This window comes from Camelina sativa, chromosome 15 (assembly GCF_030686135.1).
Source record: "Camelina sativa cultivar CO46 ecotype springtype chromosome 15, ASM3068613v1".
Classification (NCBI taxonomy): Eukaryota; Viridiplantae; Streptophyta; class Magnoliopsida; order Brassicales; family Brassicaceae; genus Camelina; species Camelina sativa.
The window spans coordinates 6,497,165-6,524,679 of NC_141894.1; the positions used below are offsets into that span (position 1 = coordinate 6,497,165).

The 27,515-nt window shown below is 36.6% G+C and overlaps 7 protein-coding genes across 10 annotated transcripts; 4 read left to right on the forward strand and 3 right to left on the reverse strand.

Annotated features, from left to right (window-relative positions):
• The first annotated feature begins 592 nt into the window (after positions 1–592).
• On the forward strand, positions 593–3,556 carry CID9 (CTC-interacting domain 9). Its single transcript, XM_087487801.1, has 10 exons — positions 593–1,590; positions 1,686–1,796; positions 1,889–1,933; positions 2,143–2,215; positions 2,300–2,412; positions 2,518–2,577; positions 2,660–2,707; positions 2,824–2,892; positions 3,085–3,146; positions 3,237–3,556. Exons 1-10 carry the CDS (start codon positions 1,240–1,242, stop codon positions 3,295–3,297), a joined length of 993 nt encoding a protein of 330 aa, XP_087343927.1. The 5' UTR covers positions 593–1,239; the 3' UTR covers positions 3,298–3,556.
• Positions 3,557–3,559: 3 nt separating this feature from the next.
• LOC104745723 (LRR and NB-ARC domains-containing disease resistance protein) lies at positions 3,560–7,956 on the reverse strand. Its single transcript, XM_019236678.2, has one exon. The coding sequence runs from the start codon at positions 7,954–7,956 to the stop codon at positions 3,676–3,678; it is 4,281 nt and encodes a 1,426-aa protein (XP_019092223.1). The 3' UTR covers positions 3,560–3,675.
• A 197-nt stretch (positions 7,957–8,153) lies between these two features.
• On the forward strand, positions 8,154–8,745 carry LOC109129248 (uncharacterized). Its single transcript, XM_019237078.2, is given in 2 exon segments — positions 8,154–8,293; positions 8,465–8,745. Coding segments are annotated over 2 exon segments (189 nt in total). The 5' UTR covers positions 8,154–8,239; the 3' UTR covers positions 8,600–8,745.
• LOC104748188 (NB-ARC domain-containing disease resistance protein) lies at positions 8,465–12,967 on the forward strand. 4 transcript variants are annotated; one of them, XM_019236679.2, is made up of 3 exons: positions 8,465–8,595; positions 9,240–9,293; positions 9,584–12,967. In XM_019236679.2, the coding sequence occupies exon 3, from the start codon at positions 9,615–9,617 to the stop codon at positions 12,768–12,770; it is 3,156 nt and encodes a 1,051-aa protein (XP_019092224.2). In that variant the 5' UTR covers positions 8,465–8,595; positions 9,240–9,293; positions 9,584–9,614; the 3' UTR covers positions 12,771–12,967. The 4 variants fall into 4 exon arrangements, with proteins under 4 accessions (XP_019092224.2, XP_087343924.1, XP_087343925.1 ...); XM_087487798.1 differs by lacking the exon at positions 8,465–8,595 and adding an exon at positions 9,061–9,156; XM_087487799.1 differs by lacking the exon at positions 8,465–8,595 and having other exon boundaries at positions 9,266–9,389.
• A 3,436-nt stretch (positions 12,968–16,403) lies between these two features.
• Positions 16,404–17,213, forward strand: LOC104748189 (uncharacterized). The gene has a single exon (XM_010469867.2). The coding sequence runs from the start codon at positions 16,511–16,513 to the stop codon at positions 17,006–17,008; it is 498 nt and encodes a 165-aa protein (XP_010468169.1). The 5' UTR covers positions 16,404–16,510; the 3' UTR covers positions 17,009–17,213.
• A 4,612-nt stretch (positions 17,214–21,825) lies between these two features.
• LOC104745725 (terpenoid synthase 17-like) lies at positions 21,826–24,236 on the reverse strand. Its single transcript, XM_019237080.2, has 7 exons — positions 23,930–24,236; positions 23,566–23,839; positions 23,107–23,491; positions 22,806–23,024; positions 22,578–22,716; positions 22,267–22,512; positions 21,826–22,169 (listed from the first exon to the last, which is right to left on the reverse strand). Exons 1-7 carry the CDS (start codon positions 24,194–24,196, stop codon positions 21,873–21,875), a joined length of 1,827 nt encoding a protein of 608 aa, XP_019092625.1. The 5' UTR covers positions 24,197–24,236; the 3' UTR covers positions 21,826–21,872.
• A 1,299-nt stretch (positions 24,237–25,535) lies between these two features.
• On the reverse strand, positions 25,536–26,908 carry LOC104745726 (geranylgeranyl pyrophosphate synthase 11, chloroplastic). Its single transcript, XM_010467044.3, has one exon. It carries the CDS (start codon positions 26,861–26,863, stop codon positions 25,781–25,783), a length of 1,083 nt encoding a protein of 360 aa, XP_010465346.1. The 5' UTR covers positions 26,864–26,908; the 3' UTR covers positions 25,536–25,780.
• Positions 26,909–27,515: the final 607 nt, after the last annotated feature.

The window sequence follows — 27,515 nt, forward strand, 5'->3', positions numbered from 1 at the left end:
ATTTCGCGATGGATAATATTTTTAAAGTTAAAATATATATACAAGAAAATGAGTTTATATTAGACGTATTACTCAAATGAGAAAAATTGTATAAGACAGAAAAAAAATGAAAATCATAAATTTCATTCTCTATTCTAGTTTCGACGAAGACGCCGGATTCTGTTGTTGAATAAGCTAGATATTTGATTCGCGCCGAGATTTGAGATGATAATATTTAAAAATAAATTTTTTGAATATACTGGAGAAGAACGAGAAAAACGAAATTTATAATAAAAAAGAAAAAGAAAAATAGATAAGAAGATCCTAACAAACACATATATTTATGCATTCGTAGCAGCATGCAACGGACTTCTTAGTTTAACGAGTCTACTACTCTCTACGATACACAAAAAAAAAAAAAAATGTTTGAACAAGAAAACAATAAAATGGAAGAAGAAGAATTAACCAAAAGGAAAAAAAAAAGATAAAGAAGACACGAATATAATCACAAAATGGAATAAAATAATAGTATGATTGATATTGTCACTTTATATGATTCCCTTATATGATAGTTTGATAATAACATATCGACTCACTTCACTTAGCTAGACTCGAACAACTGCGTCGAAATTTGAAACAACATTAAATCAGATCGACAAAATTTAGTAGAACACCTATAAAAATAAATTTAGGGCCAACGTAAACTATGAGGCAATCATGCAAAGAAAAAAAAGATAAGGGGACACAAAGATAATTAAAAAAATAAATGGTCCCTTTCTAACAACAAGAAGTATTTTTTTCCTACTTGTAATGCAAGTAGAAAAGGCCAAAATAGAGAGCGGCCAAAACGGAAGCCAAAAAAACTCATTATTATTCTTCCCTTTATTTCTTTCTTTCTTTCATCATCTTCCCCCACTTCTTTCTTCTTGATGGTCTCTCCTCACCACCATTACCACACACACACACACAGAAGCTTTCTGTCATTTGTTTCTTTCTTATGGGCTAATTTATTACATTTTCACTAAACAGTCTGTCTTTTTCTTTATATATATTACACATCTACGAGATCAAACCACTCTCGTGTTTCCTTTAGCGCTGTTTTGTCCATTTTCCTTCTCTTATATGGTTTGTTTCGTTCCATTAAGAGTGTAACATTTTGGATCATCTTCATCGAAATTTTTTTTACGGGAAAAAGAGATAACATTTTCTTAATTGTTCTCTCTGTTTCTTGTTTTCTGGTGAGTTGTTGTTTTTGATCCAATGGCTGCTGCGGTCACTGATGTTGTTCTGGACGATGTTCATGAAATTAATATCAAAAGTGATGGTGGTGAAAAGATCATCGGTGAAACAATCGATGAGAAGAGCTCGATCACCGAGGCTGAATCAGAGCTGAAACCCAAATCAGAATTTGATATGAAGAAGCTTGTGGCCATGTTCAAGAAACTGAATCCTCTGGCCAAGGAGTTTTTCCCTTCTTACTACAACCCTAAGAAGAACAATCAGGTTGGGAAACCTAATCAATTTCTCTCTGCTGACGATTTTGCTACAGCCAAGAAGCAATCAGGTGAAGAATTTGAATCTGATGCCAAGAAGGATGACAATTCCAGGAAGGTAAATATAAGTTCTGTTTGTTGTTAAAGCTTTAAACTTTTTGATTAAATGGGTTTGCTTTATATTCTGTTTTGTTGATGTTTTTGTTATTACAGAGAAGAAACAATTATAGCCAAGGGAGGAGGAGGTTGACTGGGAGGATTTCTAAGGCTCAAAGAGAGGATAGTATTAGAAGAACTGTGTATGTTTCTGACATTGACCAGAGTGTAAGTTTGTTACAGTACTCTCTGTTAAGGTGTGTGGAACGGATTCTAGTTAAGTTGCATCAATGTATAACAAATCTGTTTTGTGATTTTAGGTGACTGAGGAGGGTCTTGCTGCCCTGTTTAGTAACTGTGGACAAGTAAGCTTTAAATTAATGTTTTGTTATATATTTTTCAACTTAAAATATTGTATTTTTTAGGCTGTGTGAGTGTGACAAAGGTACTGAACTTTAAAAACATTTGTGTTGAAAGTGAGGTTTTGTGTTTATTTACTGCACGATTGTGTAGCAAGAAGTTTCATGATCAAGATGTTCCTTTGGTGGTAACATTGAGTTATAATTTTGTGAAGGTTGTTGACTGTCGAATCTGTGGCGATCCACATTCAGTTCTTCGATTTGCGTTTGTTGAGTTTGCTGATGACCGTAAGTTTGGCTACTGGCTTCTTGAAATGCTTTAACAAGGAAAAAAATCACAGTAACCATTTAAATAGTAAAAATTTTCTACAGAGGGAGCACGAGAAGCATTAAGCCTTGGTGGAACAATGCTTGGGTTCTACCCGGTGAGGGTCTTACCCTCAAAAACTGCTATTCTTCCAGTGAACCCTACTTTTCTTCCCAGGGTAAGCTCTATAGGGATATTGATCAGAAGTTATACTAATCATTTTGGTTTCAGTTTTGAGTTTTGAATTTTACTTTTAATATTTACTATGTTTTGGTTAATTCAGTCAGAAGATGAAAGGGAGATGTGCACAAGGACAATCTACTGCACAAATATTGACAAGAAGGTAAATGCTGAACTATTTACAAAGAATCTATACATATGTTTATTACTGTCTCCTGTTTAAAGATTTTTTCCTACGAGTGCAGGTTTCTCAAGCTGATGTGAGAACCTTCTTTGAGTCTGCATGTGGTGAGGTCAGAACAGAACCTATACTATCTCATCTCTCTCTCTCTTATTTCATTTTTATAATTAACCTGAAATTTTCTTCTAAGGAGTGAATGTGATGCTTAACTTGTGTTCTAATACGCAGGTAACTCGTCTGAGGCTTCTTGGCGATCAGTTGCATTCAACTCGCATAGCATTTGTTGAATTTGCTCTGGTAAGCTCTTTTTCTCCATGGATGTGACTTAATAGTTAATACTTTCCCTATATTATTTACTTTTGCTCTTTTTACTGAGGACAAGAAGTTTCTTGAATGTAATGTTTGATTAAGGGATGAAAGATGACTGACACATTGTTTTCACCTGCAAACTCAGAAACTAATATTTGTTTTTGTTTTTGAAATGAACAGGCAGATAGTGCACTTAGGGCGCTCAACTGCAGCGGGTTGCTCGTTGGTTCCCAACCGATAAGGTAGATTCCGATCGATGCAGTGTCTTAAAAGATTTCTCTGAATATCTCAACTGGATCTAAACTTTGGCTTTATATCTTCTTTTTTTTCAGGGTCAGCCCTTCAAAGACACCAGTGAGGCCAAGAATCACTCGACCACCGTCCACAAACTAGAAGAGAGACCCGACTAGCTGGCGTTTCAGAAGAGCGATGACTGCAAACATTTTTCATTTCCTTCAGCAATTTTTTTCCCTGTTACGGTTTTAGAACAGTTAATCTCCAGTTATGTTATTAGTAGCTGGGAACACTATGATCCTGCCTCTGAATTTGGAGTTCTTTGTTAGGCTTTTCTATCGTTTCCTCTGAGATACTTTCATCATCTGTGATTTTTGGAGTATTTTGCTTTTGAAAGTTATTGGCTTTTTCACCTCAACAGTGTTGAAAAACTCATTGTTTTGAGATACCAATCTTGGAGAATTATTTACAGAGTCGTGTACATCAAGTTAGGTCTATATTGTCTACCTTTTACAAATAAATAAACAATCTTTTTTCTCAAGAGAAGATCTCACCATCGATTTCAACATGTGGAATGTTCAATACCTTGAAGAACTCTGTTTCTGTTTCAGCAAAACTCTCAGTCAACAAAGAACATGAGCTTATTCTCAGACAAGACAATGAACAAGGAAGATCTTCATCCATCGATATCTGTAGCTTATCACAGCCGTTGATCTCCATCGTCTCCAAAACTACAGTATCTTGAAACCCTATCCGATTCAGTGTTCTGAGGTTTTCGAATCGGCTTATCCTCAGAGAAAAAACACATTTTGGAAGTAACCCTTCATCTGGAAACGACTCAACGTCTTCGTTTCCTCCTTCAATCTCGAGATTTCGAAGATTTTCCAAATCTCTCAACCCCCATTCGATTCTCGGCGTGAGCTTGTCGCAGAAGTTGATGCAGAGTGTTTGAAGATTACTGGGAAACCCTCCACCAGGGATTGTCTCGATTTGTGGGCATTTGATTATAAACAGTGACGAGAGAGAACTGAGTCCGAACAGTTTCTCAGGTAAAGCTTGAAGCTTTCTGCAGTTTGAGAGTAACATTGAAGAGAGCTTCGGCGTTGGGAGTCCTCCTTGTGGGAAAGTTTCAAGATTTGGGCAATCTCTAATTTCAAGAGACTGGAGAGCGATACGGTCGTCTCCGAGTCCGGCGTGAATTGAGAATGTTCTGAAGCTTTCGCAATCGTTTATTGAGAGGCTTTTGAGCTTTGGAAAGAAGGATAGAGGGAAACTGTGGAGATTGCTGCAGCTACTTCCGATGAACAGATGCTCTAGCTGTGAGTAACTCCGTGTTGGTTGTAAGCTATCTGAGAAATCTAGTTTCTTGCAGTCTCTTATGTATAGGGTTTTCAATGTGGGTGGAGGATGGCTCCCAGGGAAAGATTCCAGAGAGTGACAAGCAATGATGATCAGTTCATGGAGATTTGGATAGCTTTCTGTTAAGCTCTCTGGTAAGGAAGTGAGTCCATCGCATCTGTTAATTTGGAGTGACTGCAGATTCTGAGGAAGCTCCATGAGGTGAGAGATATCTGTCACTTTCATATGTTCTATGTCTGTTTCATCATCATATTGTGAAAGCCTTTTGTTATCTGCATCACTTGACGGTGGACTCCTGACAGGTGCCTTTCCATATTGGTAGCTACTACTTCCAGGAAGACCAGAACCTCCTCCATCATTGGGATCTGGAACAAGTGATGTTCTTGACATATATGGACTTAACGAGCTATGTATATCCGAGATGTATCCTGAGTATCTTGCCGAGATCACAGCAGGTTCTTCAATATTCTGATGTGAGCTTTCAAAGTGAGTTTCACATTGGTCTAAATCTTCTGTTTGTGATAGTGGACGGTTCTTTGGCAAAGATGACAAGCTTGATGTCGAAGTTACTTCATTGTCATCAATACTTTGACTAGTTGAAGCTATTTCTGGTTGAGCACTAGTACTCGCATCTAATCTTGGATTCCCTGTAGGGGAAAACAGTTCACCTCTGCTCATAAAGGAAGTGCTGGCTGGACTTTCTAGAATATTTTTCAGATTCCTTGTGGAGGAGTGTTCTCCTTCAGCAACTGCTCTTAGGGGGCAATCAGAGATGGTGACTTCAGTGGAAGAAGGGAGTCCTTCTGGAAACTCTTTTGTTAAGCTGGGGCATCTTTGTATTATGAGTTTTTCTAGGCAAGGAAAGATCCCACCTTCTAGTTGTGGACAAATCCATTCTTCCCATCTTGGCATGCCATAGAACTTTAGAGTTTGCAAGGATTGAAACGGTACACAGCTAGAGCTGTTCTCACCAAAGAAGAACTCTAAACCAACCTTCTGCAGAATGTTAAATTTTTCAATGCTGAGGTACTTGAGTGAAGGCAACTGCCCCACTGGAGGAAGCGATATGCAGAGGTTGCAAGTACTTAGAGTGACAGATGTAATACCGAAGAATGAAGATTCACCCAACCACTTAGGAAATCCTCCACCCTGATAAGACTCAATGCAGAACGTTTTCAACTGTGGATGAGGTTCTAGCATCCTTAGGGCCTCTTTCTGGTCACATGCCAATGGATTTAAATTACCAGGGACGAAGCTAGAAGCTTTCATTGTCCACTTCAGGATTAGCCCATCAAGGAATGGCTTCCTTTTCAAGCCAATGTCTTTTGCTTCTGAGGCAAAAGCTACATTTTGTAGCTCAGAGATGCGAAGTGTCCCTCGAAGATGAGAAAGTTCTTTGAGCTCATGCAGCCCGGCTCCACTTAGCCTTCCTATAACAAAATTTGATAACTTCTGCAAGCTTCTCAGCTTTCTTATTCCTGGTGGCATCTCTACCAAAGGAGTTCCAACGAGGTCAAGGTTGCGCAAGTTGATGAGTTCGGCAATGTTTTTGGGCAGGCTTGTGAGGTCACAGCAATTTGACAACAATAGTGTCTGCAGGTTACAAAGACTACACACAAAATCTGGGAGCTCTTTTATTTTGGTGCTTGACAGATCTAGATACCGTAACAGCTTCAAACCTTTTAATGATTTAGGCAAGTGGGTTATCTGATAATGAGACAAGCTAAGAATTCGTAGGCCGGTCAATGCCTGGAGCAAAGGATTCAAAACTTTATCTGTTAGTTGGAGAGATTCAAGACCTGTTGGCGCGTTGAACGGAAGAATGGTTTTCAGAAACTCAGCTCCGTAGATGGACCTGAAAGCCACAGAAGCATCACATTGGCTTCTAGAAAATGAAAAATGTCGAGTCATGCTTGATATCTCTGGAATATTTTCATCTTCCAGTCTGAAACAAAAGTCTCCTGAAACAGCTTTTGCCAAATCATTCATAAGATCATGCATCACAAAACTTGTCATGGTGCTGTCCAATCTCTGGAAAAAAGATTGAGCAACTAAATTATCAAGGTAATCGTTTCCAATCTCTTCCAATCTTCTGTTGCTCCTTGGTTGGTATAAGAGGTCTATTGCCATCCATAGGAGTACCAAAGTCTCTCTATCAAACACATGACCCTTGGGGAATACTGAGCAGAGGGCAAAGCATCGCTTAAGTTGAGCAGGGAGAGAGTCATAGCTCAATTTAAGAACAGGGAGAATACTGTTGGTGTAGCTTGAGAAATTCTTTGATACAGCGTACCAGTCGTCAGGATTTGGCTTTGAACGGAGATGAGATGCAATGGCTCTTGCAGCTAACGGCAAGCCCTTACACTGTTCTGCAATCCTTTTGCCAATTCCTTCTACTTCTTGGTTGGTAGAACCGACTGATATATTTCCAAAAGCAAACCTAGAGATCAGCTCCCAACATTCTTCATTCGTCATCAACTTCATTTGGTAGATTTTTTCAGCCTTTGCTACTGTGGAGACAATTTCACTTCTTGTGGTTAGAACAATCTTGCTTCCTTCCTCTGCATCAGTAAAGGCGACCTGAAAGCTTTCCCATTCTGAATCACTTTCAGACCAGAAATCATCCAGAACAAGCAAAAATCTCTTCCCCAAGAGTGTTTTCTTCAGCTGAATTTGAAGTGAAGGTAGATCCTCAGTATTAATTGCACTTGAAGTGATATCCTGCAGAACGGCTTTTGTAACCATAAAGACATTAAAGTTTATCCCAACAGAGATCCACATTTTAACATCAAAATGTTCGGTCACCCTGTTGTCATTAAAAACGATCTGTGTCAAGGTAGTCTTTCCAACCCCTGGCATACCAACTATGGAGATCACAACTGGTTTCCCAATGCTTATCTCATCATCAGAAAGCAGTAAACTGACTAACGCTAGCTTCTCTTCCACTCGCCCGACCACTCTGCCTTGTGGAAGATCATCAGGTCTTGACCGTGATGCTTGCCTCCATTGTGGTTCTCGAGTCTCGCTATATTCTTTCAATCCAATAACTTCAATGTGTTTCACATGATGTTCCAGTAGTCTGACTACTTTTTCCATCTTAGGTTCTATCTTTTTCTGGATGGCTTCTCGACCAGCCATGAGATTCTGGAATAGTCCTCCGAAGCCTCCCGCTTCAGCTACTACTCTTCTTCGCAAAGCTTCTGTTCGTAACTCATCAAGAACATCCTCTGCCTGGAAGAAAGCATCTTGGATTCCTGTAAGCCAATGTTTTACTTCTCGAACATGTTCTGCTCTCTGCTCAGCATCCGCAAGCACCGGGTTTGCAGTCACCAGAGCGACTTTTAATCTCTTCAGTAACACACTGGAGGTCTTTCCTTTACATACTTCGAGCAATTCTTGAGAAGTATTAATCCGCTCAACCATCACGTTCGCACAATTTGATAAATAGGAGTTCGCCATGTTTTCCCCTTGTAACTTGTTGGAGCCAAGGAGATGCAGCAAGTTACGCTGGAAAAGTCCAAGCAAATTATTGGAATACGCAAGCAGAAAGGGGTTTGTTGTTGGTGTTCTCTATGCAATTTGTCAAGCTGGCCTGCAGCAAGTGATAATAATGTCAAGATTCTGGATTTTTTTTTCTTTCATTTGTTCACGAGATTCATAAGTTTGCAGACATTTCGCCTAAAAAACTGTTGTTTACATCCCCATTTTCTAAAAGTGCTATCACATTTTATTTGCAGTGGCCATGGAGGATTCAACGAGTCACATTCAAGAACAACTAGACAAACTAAGGGGGAAAGTAAGTTGAATCTGACCTGATATTTTTTTCTTTTCTTGCTGCAGTTTGATGTTTAATCTATCGCTTGTGTTATCTTCTTCCTTTTTCCTGTTTCCTAACATCTGTTAAAGCAGAGTTTTCTTTCTTCTTCTCCTTGCCCTCTTAGTGTTCTGCGTTGTGACCTATGTGCAGCATTTAGATCAGAGGAGGAAGCCAAAAAGGGTTTGGCTGACCAATATTCCAATGTTCTATGTTCCTAAGAAGGTTCAGGGGAAGAAATGGTCCAGCCAATCTCTCGGTTGAACCTATGACTACCACATGACGTGAGTTTTCTTATATTTCACACCATATTTATTTTATTTTTTTACATATCTTCTTTGGTTTATGTTATCATGTGTAGAAGATTTGACAGATGGTGTTGAATTCACCTCAAATTTGCAACCAATAAAAAAATGAAGTATTGGTTATGATAATTATCCCAATTTACAAGTTTTGTTCTTTAAATCTACATGTCTAATCTGGGTTTTGCCTAAGCCAATCGAGCTGCAGACACTGTAGACCCTCTTCACGGCTTGACCTTATAGAAGACAAAAACATTTAAATGCCTAACTAAACATTTACGAAGACTCCAGAGATGTACATCCGTTGATTTCAACTCATTGTTTTGCATTTTTGTTGTTACCTTGTAATATTATTGACTTTGTCTCAGTTGCTAGACCAAGACAAGTTAAGACTTTTCAAGCCAGCTCACAAGGGAATCAATCTAGAATTTAATATTTTGTTCGTTTGTTGAAGATGACACTTTGTTTATTTTGTAGTCGCCTTTATCTTTTAGTATTATATTTTCATTGTAACTAATCAGAAATTTCAGAGTATTTCCCCAAGTAAACATTATGACAATTCCTCTACTATTTTTTTATTCTAAGTAAACGATTTTGACTAATTCATAAGTTTCCTTCTTTTGCAGGCTATCATCAAGTTTTCTCCACGTAACTGCAGGCAACTCCCAATCATTTTCTTGGTAATTTCTGTTTGGATTCACTTTGGCCGCATGATTCATGCTGTGTTTTGTCAAGTCAAGTTAGTAAACGAATTTTAATCTCTTGTTTTAATTAAGGTTAGTTTCTTAGAATTTTCGGTCAAACTGTGAATATTTTCTTAGTATTGGAATCTTTGATTTTGCTATGGCGAATTGACCCCTTTGGAGTAAAGCAATTGAGGAGGATAACATTGAAGAAAAAAATTAGGCTGCTGTGAAGTTGTTCATCCTGCTGTTGATTTGCTCTCTTGTTTGTTGTCTTTTTTTCCCAGAGGGCTTTGTGTGTGTGCAAAGACCGACAGGATGATTGTAGGGGAGATGTTTCTTTCAGCTTTCTTACAAGCTCTCTTCCAGACGTTGATGTCTGCACCTTTCAACAACTTCTTCAAGAGGCGAGAACTGAACGAGAATGTACTAGAGAGGCTCAACACTGTGTTGTTGACAATAAGTGCGGTTCTGATAGATGCGGAGGAGAAACAGATTACAAACCCGGTGGTTGAAAAATGGGTCAACGAGTTGAGAGATGTTGTTTACCATGCTGAAGATGCTCTTGATGATATTGCTACAGAAGCTCTGCGTCTCAACATAGGAGCTGAATCTTCTTCCTCCAACAGGCTGAGACAGCTTTGTGGCAGAATGTCTTTGGGAGATTTTCTTGACGGTAACAGTGAAAATTTGGAGATCCGACTTGAGAAGGTCACGATGAGGCTCGAGCGTTTAGCCTCACAAAGAAATGTCTTAGGTTTGAAAGAGCTCACTGCAATGGTACCCAAACAAAGGTTGCCAACAACATCTCTTGTGGATGAATCTGAAGTGTTTGGTAGGACTGACGATAAAGATGAGATCATGAGATATTTGATTCCTGAAGATGCAAATGATAACGGGTTAACCGTTGTAGCTATTGTTGGAACTGGAGGGGTTGGCAAAACCACACTTTCACAACTCCTGTACAATGATCAACGTGTTCAGAGCCATTTTGGAACCAGAGTCTGGGCTCATGTCTCAGAGGAGTTTGACGTTTTCAAAATCACTAAAAAGGTATATGAATCTGTTACTTCCCGGCCTTGCGAATTCACGGACCTGGATGTACTTCAAGTCAAATTGAAGGAGAGGTTAACAGGCTTACCGTTTCTGCTTGTTCTAGATGATTTGTGGAATGAAAATTTTGTGGATTGGGATCTTCTACGCCAACCTTTCATACATGCTACTCAAGGGAGCCGGATTCTTGTGACAACAAGAAGCCAACGTGTTGCATCCAATATGTGTTCTGTCTATGCACACAAACTTCAGCCATTATCTGATGGAGATTGCTGGTCGTTGTTTGTAAAAACTGTATTTGGTAATCAAGATCCTTGCCTAGATCAAGAAATTGGAGATCTTGCGGAAAGGATAGTGCACAAGTGTCGCGGCCTGCCTTTGGCTGTGAAAACACTCGGTGGCGTTCTACGGTTTGAAGGTAAAGTCATAGAATGGGAGAGAGTTTTAAGCAGCAGGATTTGGGATCTTCCAGCTGATAAGAGCAACCTACTTCAAGTTTTACGAGTAAGCTATTACTACCTTCCAGCTCACTTGAAACGATGTTTTGCCTATTGCTCAATATTTCCCAAAGGACATGCGTTTGAGAAGGACAAGGTAGTTCTTCTGTGGATGGCAGAAGGTTTCTTGCAACAGACTAGAAGCAATAAGACTCTAGAAGAGCTTGGGGATGAGTACTTTTCTGAACTAGAATCAAGGTCGCTTTTTCAGAAGACCAAGACGAGATATATTATGCATGATTTTATCAATGAGCTGTCTCAATTTGCTTCAGGTGAGTTCAGCTCGAAATTTGAAAATGGATACAAACTTCAGGTTTCAGAAAGGACCAGATATTTATCATACCTGCGAGATAATTATGCTGAGCCTATGGAGTTTGAGGCTCTTCGCGAGGTCAAGTTTCTCAGAACGTTTCTACCACTTAGCCTCACAAATTCTTCTCGGTCATGCTGCTTAGATACAATGGTCAGCGAGAAGTTACTTTCAACGCTTACACGCTTGCGTGTTTTGTCTTTGTCACATTACAAGATCGCAAGGTTGCCACAAGATTTTTTTAGGAACTTGAGCCATGTCCGGTTTTTAGATCTCTCTCGTACTGAACTCGAGAAACTTCCAAAATCCCTTTGTTATATGTACAACCTCCAGATACTTCTTCTCACCTACTGTTCCAGTCTGAAGGAGCTTCCTACAGATATCTGCAACCTCATCAATATGCGTTATCTTGATCTGATTGGAACGAAGCTCAGACAAATGCCTCGAAGATTTGGTAGATTAAAGAGCCTCCAGACGCTTACAACCTTTTTCGTGAGTGCTAGTGACGGCGCAAGGATTTGTGAACTTGGAGAGCTTCATGAACTTCATGGAAAACTTAGGTTAGTCGAGCTGCAACGAGTTGTGGATGTCGCTGATGCTGCAGGAGCAAATCTAGACAGCAAAAAGCATCTAAAGGAGATAGATTTTGTTTGGAGAACTGGAACTAATAGCTTAGAGAGCAATACAAATCCTCACAGGACGCAAAACGAAGCTGAAGTCTTTGAGAAGTTACGCCCGCATAAGCATATCGAGAGAGTCACTATTGAGAGATACAAAGGAAGAAGGTTTCCAAAATGGTTGAATGATTCTTCTTTCTCTAGAATCGTGTTCATACGCCTTAGAGAGTGCCACTACTGTTCCTCCTTGCCATCTCTTGGTCAACTACCAGGTCTCAAAGAACTTTACATTTCAGGAATGGCTGGGCTTAGACGCGTAGGTACCGAGTTCTACTTCAGCGATCCACAACTGCGTGATCGAGACCAACAGCCGTTTAGATCGCTTGAAACGCTGCGTTTTGATAACCTGTCAGATTGGGAAGAATGGTTAGACGGAAGAGTCACAAGTGGAGACTTATTCCCTTCTCTCAAGAAACTTTACATACTGAGATGCCCTGAGCTAACCCGGATACCGGCCTTTTTGCCTTCTCTGATCTCTCTTCACATCCATAAATGTGGCCTCTTAGATTTCCAGCCAGAACACAACGTATACAGCTATGGGAACCTTCAAACGCTAAGTATAAAAAGCAGCTGTGACTCTCTCAGTACATTTCCTTTAAGCCATTTCACCAACCTCATCAACCTTGAATTCGATCAATGCACATCTCTGCATTCTCTTCAGCTTTCAAATGAGCATTTATCTGATCTGAATGCCCTAAGGAACCTGAGAATCAATGACTGTCAGAATCTGCAGCTTCTTCCAGAATTAAATTTCTTGTCTCAAAACTTACAGGTCACGATCTCGAACTGCAGGTATCTCAGACAGCCAATGGAACAACAGCCTCAATATCATCAACATCCTCAGTTTCATCTTCCAAGATCAAACGTTTCAGGTTCACCAAGGTCTCATGGTTCACGCAGATCATATGATTCACGTTCACCTTCAAGATATGACTAAAACCTGATTCGTTTTCATCAATCAAAAACCCTTTTCTTTTTTTTTTTTTTTTTTTTTTTTTTTTTCTTTTAGCTATATATACGTAAATGTGAACTACTGTTTTGCGGGAGTTTCCAACTAACAACAACCTTAGCACTTTTGTACAATTTTTTTTTTTTGGTTTAAACTTTTGACAATTTAAAACGGATAAACCCATATTTTGTTGTGCAAACAAAAATGAATAAAGAAGAGCAATGAGGTCAATGAAACAATTGGTTGATATATATACTAGAAAGTAGTTCATGCAATGCGTGGTTTATGTAAGCATTATTAATTTGAAATATAAAATAAAGTTTTTCTTCAATTATATATGAAATGTACAGATGTAATTGTTAATATATGTCTTAAAAATAATATTCATAATACTACGGTTCAACTACAATTTATAATTTATATATATTATATAATGTTTCATAGAAGGGTCATGAAAAAAGAGGAAAGTTAAAGTAAATATTACTAAATATTTTTAATTACAATATATTGTTGAAATTATTTAAATAGTATGTTACTATAGTAATAAGACCATTACTTATAGCAAAGTCAACTTATATATGGTATTTTCGTTAAATAGTTAAGATAAATTATATATATATATATATATATATTTTTTTTTTTTGGAAAATAAAAAACTGATAAGTAATCTAGAAAGATAAGTGTAAGATCTTACTTAATATTTTGATATATAATTTTATGTTTTCCTATATATTAATTTATTGTCATCATCTAAAATTAAAGTAATAGTTAACAAATAATATTTTTATATATAGTAAGTCGATTTTAAAATAATTTATTAAAACGATATCACAAAACAAATATCTTATTCTATAAGTTTAACCAGTTCTTATAAAAATTCATGAAAATAAAAGTGTGTGAAATTTAATATATTTTTTATTTTCTATATATTGTCTCGATTTCTAATCATTTTAATATAAATAGTATGATTAACAATAAATTAAATTTTGAAATTATTTTTTTTCTGTTATATCATAGGGTGATAAAGCAATTATGTTATGATATCATTATGTTTTTTTAGTACATATAATTTAAACACAATCAAAATGTAACTTATAAATTACTATTAAATACAAATTTGAGTTGTCTTTAATACAATATATATATATGATTATTGAATGTAATGTGAGTTTTTTTATATATTATAAAATCTTTTATATTAAATTAGTCTATCATAAATTAATTTGGTTTCAGTTTTTACTTTGAAATGTATGAAACCATTTTATAGTAATAGGAAAATTAGTTACAGCAAAGTTAATTAATTTTTGTATGTTCATTAAATAATTATGATAAATTAATTAATTTATAGTTTGTTTTTTTCTGGAAAAAAAAACTGATAAGTATTATAAGGAAAAAAGTATAATACCTTACTTTGATAGATAAATTATGTTGTCCTATGTATTAATTTTATTTTCATATCTAAAAGTAATAGTTAACAACAAATAATCTTATAATATGATAAGTCAATTTTAAAATAATTTATTAAAACGATATCACAAAACATATATCTTATTAGTCTAAAAAAAATATATATGATTATTGAATGTAATGTGAGTTTTTTTATATATTATAAAATCTTTTATATTAAATTAGTCTATCATAAATTAATTTGGTTTCAGTTTTTACTTTGAAATGTATGAAACCATTTTATAGTAATAGGAAAATTAGTTACAGCAAAGTTAATTAATTTTTGTATGTTCATTAAATAATTATGATAAATTAATTAATTTATAGTTTGTTTTTTTCTGGAAAACAAAACTGATAAGTATTATAAGGAAAAAAGTATAATACCTTACTTTGATAGATAAATTATGTTGTCCTATGTATTAATTTTATTTTCATATCTAAAAGTAATAGTTAACAACAAATAATCTTATAATATGATAAGTCAATTTTAAAATAATTTATTAAAACGATATCACAAAACATATATCTTATATATACTCTAAGTCTAACTATTTTTTTTATAATAATTCATGAAAATAAAAGTGTGTCAAATTTAATATACATATTTTTTTCTTCTATAAATTGTCTCTATTTCTAATGATTTTAAAATAAATAGTATAGTTAACAATAAATTAATTGTGAAACTATTGTTTTCTATTATTTCTTGGGGAGATAAAACAATTATGTTATGATACCATTTTTTTAGTACATATGTTTTAAAGAAACTGTAACTTATAGAATACTATTAAATACAAATTTGAGTTGTGTCTTTAATACATTATATATGATTATTGAATATAATATGATATATATATATTTGAAAATGTTGTCAAAAAAAAAATATATATTTGAAAATCTTCTAGATTCTTAAATTAGTCTATCATAAATTAATTTGGTTTCAGTTTTTACTTTAAAAGTATGAAACCATTTTCTATTTTTATTTGGTTTCAATTTGTTTATATTTTTTAGTTGGGTTGATCAGTATTTTTTTTTTAGGTTCTATTGTGTGTGATTTCATTATGAATATATTAGATGGTAGAACTAAAAAATGGAAAGAATATATTTTGTAACAATGTTGAAATTCAAAAAGCAAACTATACAACAATTATCTTTATTTTAACAAAATATACACTATATAAGATACAAATAAAATAAAATCAAATAAAAAATAGAATGTTAAATTTGAAACATGTGTCACAAAAGTAGAGTGCCAAATGTCACATTGTTAGGCAAAGTTAGAAAAACCTTCTCATATTATATAAGATATATATATGCTAGAAAGAAAATCCTTCATATATGCTAGAAAGAAAATCCTTCATATAGTTATAAACATACCAAAAATTAAATTCTAACAAAAAATAAAAAAGCCCATACCAGAATTGGAATGAAATTTTCTAGAAAAACATAAACATATATAACCTTAAAAATAAAAAAGTTTAGAAGAAAAAAAGTCAATACAAATCCAGGGCAATTAATGACTATACTAGGTACTAACCCGCGGTAAACCGCGGGCTGAACATTTTTGTTTATCAAAATCTATAATAATTTATTTTGTCATTATATTATTTATAATAGTTTGTGATTGAAAATTCAGAAGCTCCATTCTCGAATTTTTTGATTAAGTCTTTTTTAAGGTCAGCTCCCATCTTATCATCCTATATATATGTTTAGGAAAATAAAATTTTTAATAAAACAATAATGAGAAGAAAACCTTAATTATGGAAAATAACATACAGCTTCATCCACTAACATGAATTCCATGGAATCACCGGCAATAATCGAAGATTGCCTCCACATTTAATTCTCCTCCACATTTAAAGAATTTTAATGCGTATGAGATTTGTTGGTTAAAAGAATAAAGATTTGGTAAATAGATTTAATTTAAGTCAATTGATTATCCATGCAACCCACGATTTTTGCTGATTGATGATAAGATAATAAGATGATTAATTATTAATTATCTTTTACACCCTCAACAGTTTTAGCTTTTATTTAACAATTTTTAATGGCATTTGTATGTAAATTTTTACACTTTTTAAGGTTATTTTTATTTTTGTACTTCTCAATTAATATAGTAGGATATATAAATCTTTGATATAAAAGATATAATATTGATAAACATATTTGATAAATCCACTAATTTTTGTTAAAACTCTCAGTAATAAAATCTACACAAATCTATAAGAGACTATAGGATCTGATTTAAGTTAAGGAGTTTACATTTTTTTTAAGGAGTTTAGAAAATGTTGGATTTGGTTGTTGCACTCGTATCATGCGTCGTATTAATAGTGGTGTTTATCTTCTTAATCTGCATCACCACCAGCGGGGCAGATGTCAATTCTCCACCGCCGCTTTCACGACCAGGGCAGCTCGGGTTGCCTGTGTATAGAACCAAATGTGAAGATTTGGCAGGCGCTGGGTCAGCCATATCAGTGGCTAGAACCGATATTTATGGTGGTTCAGGTGGTGCTTGTGGCGGAGGTGAAGGCATCATCACCAGGGATACAAAGCTTCCTTTTCCACCTCGGCCTTCACTGATTCCACCACGACCAGTGGAGCTCCCGAGGCCTACGTATAGAGCCAAAAATCAAGATCTGATAAGCACTGGCATCGCGGTATCATTGGCTGTATCCGTTTTAAATAGTGGTTCCGGTGTTGGTTGTGGCCATGGCGGTGGTAATGGAAATAGTTACAGTGACGGGGGAGGTGGTGGTGGAGGCGGTTGTGGAGGCGGCTGTTAAGGTGAATATAATAGGGATAGGTTATGTACTTATGTGTTTCATGAAGGATGTTTAAACATTTACGTTTACTTCTTTTGCAACTTCTTTATGAAAATATTAAATATTAGTGATATTTTAGGTAACAAATATAAAATTATATATATATAATTATATTTTGTATAAAATTAAAAGGTTTTGTATATATAAAATTATATTTTGTACCAAACGTCTGTATAGGTGAGCAGTTTATTTTCGTAAGCCATAACTACGGAACAAATCCAAAAAGTCTAAATGGTTACTTTATGGTTTGGCTACCAGTGTGGCACCACCAGACATGCCTATGGCTGACAGTGAAAAAACAAAGAACCCACAAATTATATGCATTGGCTATTACCACTACAACAAGAAAACAGTCTTCTGCGATGGACGAGTATATAGCGAATCCCTCGCAAATCGACAAAATAGTTCCTCGCAATATGCGTGGGATTTGCGAGGGACAATTTTTCCTCGCAAAAGTTGCGAGAGAATTGCAACGTTGACCGATTTGCGAGAAGCAATTTGTGAGGAAAGTCCGTTCCTCGCAAATCGGTCAACGTTGCAATTCTCTCGCAATTTTTGTAAGGAAAAATTGTCCCTCGCAAATCCACGCATATTGCGAGGAACTATTTTTCTAGCAATGTCCTAGTAATTCTGTATCTAGTAAATCCCTCGCAAATTTGCGATGCTTTTGCAATTAATATTTCCGTCGCAAATTATAATAACGGTATAAAAAAAATTAAAATTTTCATTTTGGTAAGCTTAATTATAATTAAACATGTAATTAAAATTAAACCTGTAATTATAATCAAACCTTAAACTTATGCAAATTAAAGCTGTAATTAGAAGTACTAAGTTTACAAAATAAGTTAACAAAACATAATAACCAATTTTGTTCTACACAAAAAATACATATGAGAGGATAAAGAGAGTTCATCAGTGTTTACTGTCCGGTGGTTCCATCTCCGGTCGCAGGTCTGGCCGGTGAATCTTCTCGGCGAAATCTAGCAGCAAACTCTGGATCTTTCGATGCAAGATAATCAAAGTATGCATCATAACTATGCATATTCTATGAATTTTCTTGCATCTTCAGATAATCAGATCATTTTCTTGCATCCTCACTGTATTTTCTTGCATCTTCTCTGCATTGGCCTGTAGTTGAGTTGCCTGAGTTGCAAGAACAACTTCGGCAGCAGCAAGCTTCGCAGCTAGAACAAGTGGATCTTCAGAAGGAGGAGGCGGTTGACCAATCTGAGCTGAAGATGCTTCTGCTTGCATGTTACCAACCTCATATATCCGGTTCTTTTTCTTCGGAGCAACCTGCCAACAAAACATATACACGCCATAATAAGTGTTTACACAAACATAAACATAAAAATATACACACATAGTTTACACAAACACAAACATAAACATAAACATAAACAATGAAGCATGTTTTACCTCGGCATAAATTTGGTTCTACACAGTTAGTGATAACCCGCCAGAAGCACTACTCTCCATGTTATCCGCTGATAATAGCTCAGACTCAGCTTCAGCTATCTTTGACGACACTTCATTGAACACCTTCTCAGACAATCCATCAACAAACGACCCATCAGGTTTCCTATGAGTGTCTTCTAGTACTAGCAAGAAATCAGGTAGTGGCTCACTAGTACTCTCAGACTAAAAACAGAGAAATGAAACAACTATATTACTATATTGTAGATATGATATGATTAATGAACTTGTGTTAAACAGAGATACTTACAAGCTTTCGTGCTCGGGCTTTAAAAGAGGTCTGACCAGAACGGTGCTTATGTATTCCGGTGCCATCAGGATCACTATAGCGAGCCTTACGGCTATTGATACTCTTTCTTCTGATTTTGGTTCACACCAAAACTTGACCAAGCCATCCCATACGGTAGGATCAAGCCACCACGGCATTGCGTCATTACCTTTGTTCTTCCACTTACCCTTCCACCGAGACACTTGATCACTCATCCGGGACTTCAACTTCTTTTCAAACTCAGCTCTAACTCTTCCATTGATGGACGCATCCCAGTTATATGCTTGCTTGTGAAGACATAACATGAATCAGAATCATAATCAGAACCAGAATCAAGTGATAAACACACAAAATCTGTAATTTAAACACATAAAAAAATCTGTAACTTACCGCAAAAGTTTCAAACTACCGGTTTACAACCGGACCTGGTGTTTGGGTCCAATTGGCATGAGCTGATTTGAAATCTCTTTCAAAATGGCCCAGACAGTAGCAACAACCGTAGAATCCTGGTCAAACCTACAAAACATAAGATAAAAGGAATGAGGATCATTGAAAATACAAAACATAAAGATTGATCAGAGAGGTTAGATAGGGATACATTCTCACCAGAGAGTACCCGGAGGTCGCTTAGGATCTAGTTTTGTTAAGCTTGCACGCCTAGGACTTGCAAGTAACTCTTCCAAAGTAAAAAAATGTTTGAGAGGCAGAGATACTGTTGACACGCGATGTTGATTGCTGAGGAGGAAGATCATTTTCCACCGCCGGAGAGGTTGCATTACGGTTTCCTTCTGTCGCTGGTGAGGTACCTTGAGAAGAGGCGGGAGAAGGTAGCCTTTGAGCAGAGGCTGTAGAACGTATCCCTCGAGCAGGGATGGGGGGAGCGAGCAGGGATGGGAGGAGATAACCCCTGAGAAGATATGAACCTTGTGTAAACAGTTTGGTTTACAGAACCGTTATTGTCTCGAGAAGACATCTGAAATAATTCAAAATAACTAAATTAAAACCCTCAAATTGAATCAAATAAAAACACTAAAATTGATAAAATTAGAACCCTAAAATCGAACTAGATTAAAACCCTAAATTCGAATTACATAAAAACCCTAAATCGATCATAATTAAAATCATAAAATTGAATTACATAAAAACCCTAAAATCGAATTCGAAACCCAAAAATTGAAATCCCTAAACCCTATAATCAAAATGAAAATCAAAATCGAATAAGAACCCTAAAATTCAAATAAAAACCCTAAAATCAAAAACCTTTGTCTCGCAAAGCTAAACCCTAAATCGAAATCGAAACCCTAAACTGTAAAAAAGAAACCTAAACAGATCTAATAAGAACCCTAAACCTGAAATTAAACGACAGAAGAAGAGAGAGGAGGAGGAGATTAGTCGGAGAAGAGAGAGGACGAGTAGACTTACGGAGGACGAGGAGTTTCTAGGATCGAAAAAGAGAGGATGAGGAGGAGTAGACTAACTAAATAAGAGAGAGGCAGAGGAGTCGATTAACCGGAGAAGAAAACAACCGGAGAAGAAAGAAATCGGAAGAAGAAGAAGAAGACTTAGGGTTTGTCGGCAGCGGAGTGTTGGGTTTGAGCTTTGCTCAAACTAGGTTTTCTGGTTATATAGAAAATTAAAAGCGTCGCAAATCCAACGCAAAATTTGCTAGAGATTTGCTAGGCTCCCTCGCAAAAGCATCGCAAACATTAATTAATATTAATTTCATTTATTAAAATAAACAATCTAAATCTATTAAAAATTTAGATTTATTAAAAATAACCAATTTAAATTTATTAAAAATTTAGTTTCCCACCAAAATAAGAGTATTTGCAAGCGAATTGCGAGGGACCGTAGCAAATATCTCGCAAAGTATTTAGGGTTTAGGTTTAGAAATTGTTATTTGTGCCCTATCTTTGATTATAAATCCTGGATTCATCTTTTTAATCATTAATAGTAATGTAATTAGTCTTTAGGGTTTAGGTTCAAGGGTTTAAAGTTGTACAATTGCGAGGGAATTGCTATGATTTGAATGTTTTGCGATGGATTTGCGACTAGTTTGCTATGAATCTAGCAAATCAGTCGCAAATTTGTCGCAAACCCTGAATAACTAATTTATAAAAACCATCAAAATAATTTAAAACAATTAGTCAAATAAACTTTCAAGTATATTATAAGGTTCAATGGTCTCATCATACTCTTTTCTATCATAAAAATTTCCAAAATTGTCTAATTTTGCATCTTCCTCTAATCATTAACTATCTTCTACACTATTCATACATATGTTCATTACATTGAGACAAATATTTGACAAATATTCCAAAATTGTCAAATTCTCTAACAATTTTGTGTTGCACTGCCCTATCTTTGATTATAAGTCTTGGATTCATCATTTTAATCATTAATAGTAATGTAATTAGTCTTTAGGGTTTAGGGTTTAGGGGTTAGGGTTTAAAGTTGTCATTTGCGAGAGAATTGCTATGATTTGAGTAATTTGCGATGGATTTACGACTAATTTGCTTTATATCTTGCAAATCCGTCGCAAGCTTGTCGCAAACCTTGAATATCTTATTTATAAAAACCATCGAAATAATTTTGAAAGTTAGTAAAATTAACTTTCAAGTATATTATAAGGTCCAATGTCTCATTATACTCTTTTCTATCATCTTTTTAATCATCAATAGTAATGTATTATTAATTTCCTAATTTTGCAATTGATTCGCTATGGCTTTTGCAAGTTACTCACATGTTCATAGCAATTTTGCTATGGACTCTGTTGTCGCAAATTCGTCGCAATTTTGTGATTGATTTGCGAGGGAGGTGATCTTCCCTGCGAATTTGTCGTAAATGCCTCGCAATTTAGTAGCGGATTTGTGACGACCACCTTCCTTGCAATTTTGCGAGAAATATGCTAGAGATTTTTTTTTTCTTGTACTTTTCTCGCAAATCCACTGCAAATTTGCGAGAGCTGTAATCCGTCGTAACTCGCCATTGCAAAAGGCGTGTTTTTTTGAAGTGTACGGTAGGGGAAAGAAAGAAGAAGAATACAAAGCGTCTTATTTAGAAGTGTTTCTATGCACTTTATTAAAGAGGAATTGGATGGATGAACAAAGAAGAGATGACTTCTTTGAGTTTCCCGAAATAAGGATCAGTGAATTCATCACCCTCCTTGTAAAATAGATCGATGGGTCGCGGAACGTTGAGGCATCGCACCAGAATCGGGCGTGGCACAGCGGTTGTCGTCAAGTACTCCTCCATTATTATTTTGTAATAATCACTAGCAATCTTGTTCAACTCTCCAATCGCTTCTTCTTTGGTAATACCATGTTGCTTCATGTAGCAATTCAGCCCATTAGCCACTTCTCCTCTGCTCATCTCTATCTGTTCATCCATTACATTTGTTAAGTAAATTTATAAGACAAAACTTGTTGTTGATGTGATTGTTTGGTTGTCATGATTTTGCATGTCTTACTATTACCTCATAGGTGGCTATGTCGTTCTTAATAAGATACAGGCCATTCAAACCTTCCATCATTTTGGGTCTGGAATTGTACCACTCGCACGTTTGATTCTCATCACAATCTTCCATAGCAATAAAGCTATAGGCTGCAAATTTATCCATTGACGTTTGCATCCCAATCTCCATGTACTCCTCAAAGGTTGGAACGTGACTTGTGCGTGCCCATTTCGAGATGGCCAAGTATGCTTTCCCCAACTTCTTCATCTACATGCAAAACACTCAGTTTTTTTCTTATAGACACAGACTTGACTACAATTTGGAGGACTCACCTCATCTACTGCTACTAGCACAATGCGTGATCTTCCTCTAGGCATCATTTCTTTTTCAATTTCTTCTAAAGTTTCAAACACACTTCGGAAGACGATTCTTAAATAGTTTGGTAGCTTTTCAATGTCCTCAAGATCCCACCTAAAGAATAACATTCTCACGACAATTTTACCTATTCTTAAATTTAATCGATCGAGCAAATAGGAGTGCTTGAGATTTTAAAACAGTACCTTTGAAAAGAGTCAATGAGACTTGTAACTTCAGGAAGAGTGCCATATGCATCACATGTGTCATTCAAAACAGTTGCAACCACAGTAAGTTTAGTGACAATAATTCTCCCAAACGAATACTGTGGCTCGAAATACATTGTGAGTGCCCCGAAATAGACCTCTACAATTCTGTCTCTGATGTAAGGTAGCTTAGATGCAAGATCTAGCTCCTTCCACCATGTGCAAAACATAAATATCCAAATAAAGCAAAACTGACATAGATATATCAAGACAAAAGAAATTATGAACTACCACAACGCACTTGGTCAATTCTTTTAGATCTTGAATGTAATGTAGCTGACAATAGTTGAAGTTGAGTTTTGCAAACTTGAGCAGCGTCTCGTCGTGATCTTCTTCTTGTTCGTAGAAAGAGATAAATTCTCTTGCGACTAGTATCTCCAAGTTATGATATCGAGGTCTATACAGTGCTTTTTTTATATGTCTAGAGAGATGGGGACTAGCAGATGCTGCATGTTGACCTGTCAATGACTCCAAGTGATGCCGAGTGAAACTCAATGCTTCGTCCATTATATATTCAAATGGTGTCCCAAGATGTGCTGCTTCATACAACTGTAGCATCACTCTCATATCCTCAGCTAGACTTTCCTTGAACCTCCCATCTTCACCTTTGAAACTATTAAATGCATCTACAATGAAGTCGAAAAACATGTTATATATGTGCGTATATTTATATGTGAATCAAGGTAACTGATAACCATACCGCAAGGCATATAGTAACCGCGTAGTCTGAAAACCTCAAACATGATGGAGATTGTCTCCAAATCATCTTCCTTGTGGATTATGTCCTCCAAATTCGGAAAAGCTTGGCTAAGGATCTCATCAATCTCAGTCTCGAAATGATATGCGATTCCGAGGTTAATTAGCAAATGGATGAGACATATCCTCTCATTTTCACTGTTTTTGGAAGACATGAGCATGCCCCTCACTTTTGGCTTCATTATCACTTCAATGTCTCTTGAGAATTCATCAAATTTCTACAAAGAGATACAAAATATGTTTTTTTTTTTTAAAATGTTAACTAAACCAACAATATCTTGAAATAGATTGGGTCAACATTTGCTTACAGCAACATCTAAGGGGCGAGAAAGGAAGTGATCTCCCCAAAGAGTAGGAGAAAATTGTGCCAATGGACGAGTTCTCTCAAGTTCATCATCATTAGTCTCAGTAGCACTAGCCCTAACACAGACCAAGTGGTTTCTTTTTGCCGGTCTGAGGGAAAGAGTGGGCTTGTGAAGCCAAGGCCGGGGAAAGAGAGAGAGGTTGGTCGTGAAACAGAGAGGGGAGTTGTGAACGTTAGGAAGACCAAAATTCATTATTGTTGCTGCTTCCATGTTGTTACTGGAAAAGAAGAAAGACAAAATTGCATTTAGAGAAACTCTGTTTTTAATGTTCCACTTCAAATTACTCTGTTTTATTTAAGTAAATCCTGGACGCTTGTCTTGCCCCTGACGTTTCTCAATGGATCCTGATTTGAATAAAAACAAAATGAATTAACTCTATACGAGACGTATCTATATTGTTATGGTTGGACACAATGATGAACCGAGAAACATTAATTGGGAGGGAAAATGTCAGACGATCATTTAATTTGATTTTAAGTGGGGAATCCAGGTGTCCTTTCCAAGCTATTCACTCAATCTAGGTGTCCTGTGCATTTTGGCCTTAAAATGAAACAGAGGTACTCTGTTTATAATGTTTGGTTTCCATCACTGGTATAAGTAGATCTTACACAGACCAAGTGTTTGTTTTTCTTGGCCGGTTTCAGGGAAAGAGTGGGCTTGTGAAGTCAACGATGAGGAAAGAGGGACGTTGTGAATATTAGGAAGACCAAAACCCATTATTGTTGATTCCATGCTGTTACTGTAACAGACTAACAGGATAAAGACGGAATAGTACTATTTAGAGGGCCTCTGTTTTTAATGTTATGATTTCCAAATTCAAGTTAACCCTGGAAGCTGACTTGGCCCTGACGTTTCTCAATGGATTGGACACAATGATGAACCGGTCGGGAAACATTAATTGGGAGGGAGAATGTCAGACGATCATTTAATTTGTGATTTCAATGGGGAATCCAGGTGTCCTTTCCAAGCTATTCAGTCAATCTAGGTGTCCTGTCCATTCAATACCTTCTGCAACAAGAAAGAACCATATCGGGTCGACTGTGGGTTTTGTCATTAAAATGAACCATATCGGGTCGACTGTGGTACCGAAATAATCTGTTTCAAAGGTCCATTTCAAACTTCTCTGTTTTTATTAAGTAAACCCTTGAAGTTGAAGCTGCCTTGCACTTAAATGGATGATTTGAATAAAAATAAAATGATTTAACAATATCACACAGTATCTGATTGTGAATATTGAATGCAGTCACGGGAAAAAATGTTAGACAACCATTTAATATGATTGAATTCATTGAGAATCGAAACAATCTGGTTCAATCATTATCTCTCTTTCTTATGGGCATGCATTAAATTCCTTCCAAATTACTACATAGCCAGTGTTTGTGAGAATCATGTTCTGCAACCAGAAGTACACTGTGTGACGACTGTGATTTTGATCCGAGTACATCTGTACATACGAAGGTTAATGGTCTTAATATGGAGAGGAGGCACACTCTGAATTTCTGAACATGATCGAGCTAGCTTCAATAATAATACAAATCTATATACTCTGTTTTGGTTCAAGTACTTTGTTTAGTAGAAATCGTTATGCTACATACCATTAAGTTCCATGAGCAAACCTTATTGATATTTGTTGAAAGATGACATTAAGATTCAAAAAGCCAATACTAAGAACCAACTTGAAAACACAGAGAGATGATCACATCATAAATGATTTATAAGAAAACTAGATCGAACTAATATGACTAGTTAGAGATTCGATGCATTGAGGATTTGATGATCAGTCCATAAAAAATATCAGTTGTGTCTGTAAGCAACGTAGCTAGCAAGAGCCGCCAGAGGCGCCGCCTTGTCCGAATCAAACCCTAGAAGCTGTTCCTCTGCTTCCCTGCTCAGTTTCTCTGCAAATTCCCTCGATCTCTCCAGACCTGTCAGCCTTGGATACGTTAGCTTTCCGGCCATTACATCTTTTCCGGCGGTCTTACCCAATTCATCCGTAGATTTTGTTACGTCAAGTATATCATCAACAACCTGAAACAGTAGTCCAATACTTCTCGCATACTTTCTAAGCTTCTCGATCTCTTCCTCTGTCCCACCTCCCATTATAACCCCTAACACCGCTGCTGCCTCCAACAACGACGCTGTTTTGTGGAGATGGATGAACTCTAGACGCTCCAATTCCATGTTGTCTGGATGCAGTCCTTCGCTACATAAGTCCATCACTTGCCCAGCCACTAGCCCAGTTGTACCTATGGCTTTTGCCAGCTCAATCACCGCACGGATCATCCTCTCAGGAGCGACCATCCCACTCGACACAACCGTCATGTGCTCAAACGCCAAAGCAAGGAGTGCATCACCTGCCAAAACCGCCATGTCTTCTCCAAATACCTTGTGGCTGGTGGGCTTGCCTCTGCGGAGGTCGGCATTGTCCATGCACGGAAGATCGTCATGAATAAGAGAGCTCGTGTGGATCATCTCGACCGCGCAGGCGGCTGGCATGGCAGTAGCCTCGTCCCCTCCCACAAGCTCGCAGGCGGCAATGCAGAGCAGGGGTCTCACACGTTTTCCGCCAGCTAGTAATGAGTACCGCACAGCCTCCTGGATCGTGAGGGGTTCTTGGAGAGGTACTGAAACGTTGAGAGCCGCACTTACGGATTCGGCTTTACGGATCATATATGACTTGAAGTCAAAGGCAGAGTTGCGATCATTACTTTTTCCTTTTGGTCGAATCATGTCGCCTCCTTGTGAGGTCATAGCACAAGAGAGAGACAAAACAGTGCGTTTTTGGAGATTTTTGAATGAGGAAATGAAGTTATATCTTCGTCCTCTGGATTGGACAAAAACAGAGGATGAGCTGAGATGAACAATAGTAGTAGCCATGGCCGATCCGATCTTCTCCGATATAGTTTTATAATTGGTTGAGTCCTTAATAGGATTCCAAAGCTTGGAAGCAAAGAACGTCAACGTCTTTACAGTTATTTTTAGACTGTAATCTGCTAACAAAAAAATATGAATTAATTTCCAATTATGGGTTGAATAAGTCACGTTCTATGTACATATTGTAACAAAGAAGCTGAAAATAATCATTACAGTAATTAATGACTGCAGTTCAGATCTCGTTAAGTACGAAAGGTTTGACTTCGATCACAAGTAGAGGAAAAGAGGTGCCCAATATGTGAAATCTGATCTTAGAACATTATGAATGAGTCTTTGCCCAATCCTTTGTCAAGAGCTTTTGAACTACGTAGGACACCATTTCGTCTAGGATAAATCGTAGAGTTGAGGATTATGATTCTATTAATCTGCAATATGAATTGTTATTCATTAATTCCATTTTTTTTACTGGAATTGTGAAGCTGCAGAGATCTCTTCCATTTCTATAGCAAGAGTGTTTAAGAGGGGCATTGAAATTACAGATAGATACTCAACATACAATCTCTTTGACTACATCTTGATTCATAGTTAGAGTAATCTGAGTTCTTGCATTAAAACGGTACCCCATATATGATCTTCATGGAAGTATAACTGTGCA

What these genes read in the sequence shown, in the direction of transcription:
- CID9 (XM_087487801.1), top strand. Translation starts at nt 1,240, where the DNA reads ATGGCTGCTGCGGTCACTGATGTTGTTCTGGACGATGTTCATGAAATT. An exon ending in TTTCTGACATTGACCAGAGT is followed by an intron (nt 1,797 to 1,888) that starts GTAAGTTTGTTA and finishes TTGTGATTTTAG; the next exon opens with GTGACTGAGGAGGGTCTTGC. An exon ending in TGTTGAGTTTGCTGATGACC is followed by an intron (nt 2,216 to 2,299) that starts GTAAGTTTGGCT and finishes AATTTTCTACAG; the next exon opens with AGGGAGCACGAGAAGCATTA.
- LOC104745723 (XM_019236678.2), bottom strand. Translation starts at nt 7,956, where the DNA reads ATGGCGAACTCCTATTTATCAAATTGTGCGAACGTGATGGTTGAGCGG.
- LOC104748188 (XM_019236679.2), top strand. Translation starts at nt 9,615, where the DNA reads ATGATTGTAGGGGAGATGTTTCTTTCAGCTTTCTTACAAGCTCTCTTC.
- LOC104748189 (XM_010469867.2), top strand. Translation starts at nt 16,511, where the DNA reads ATGTTGGATTTGGTTGTTGCACTCGTATCATGCGTCGTATTAATAGTG.
- LOC104745725 (XM_019237080.2), bottom strand. Translation starts at nt 24,196, where the DNA reads ATGGAAGCAGCAACAATAATGAATTTTGGTCTTCCTAACGTTCACAAC. An exon ending in CGGTTACTATATGCCTTGCG is followed by an intron (nt 23,492 to 23,565) that starts GTATGGTTATCA and finishes ACTTCATTGTAG; the next exon opens with ATGCATTTAATAGTTTCAAA. An exon ending in CTCATTGACTCTTTTCAAAG is followed by an intron (nt 22,717 to 22,805) that starts GTACTGTTTTAA and finishes GTTATTCTTTAG; the next exon opens with GTGGGATCTTGAGGACATTG.
- LOC104745726 (XM_010467044.3), bottom strand. Translation starts at nt 26,863, where the DNA reads ATGGCTACTACTATTGTTCATCTCAGCTCATCCTCTGTTTTTGTCCAA.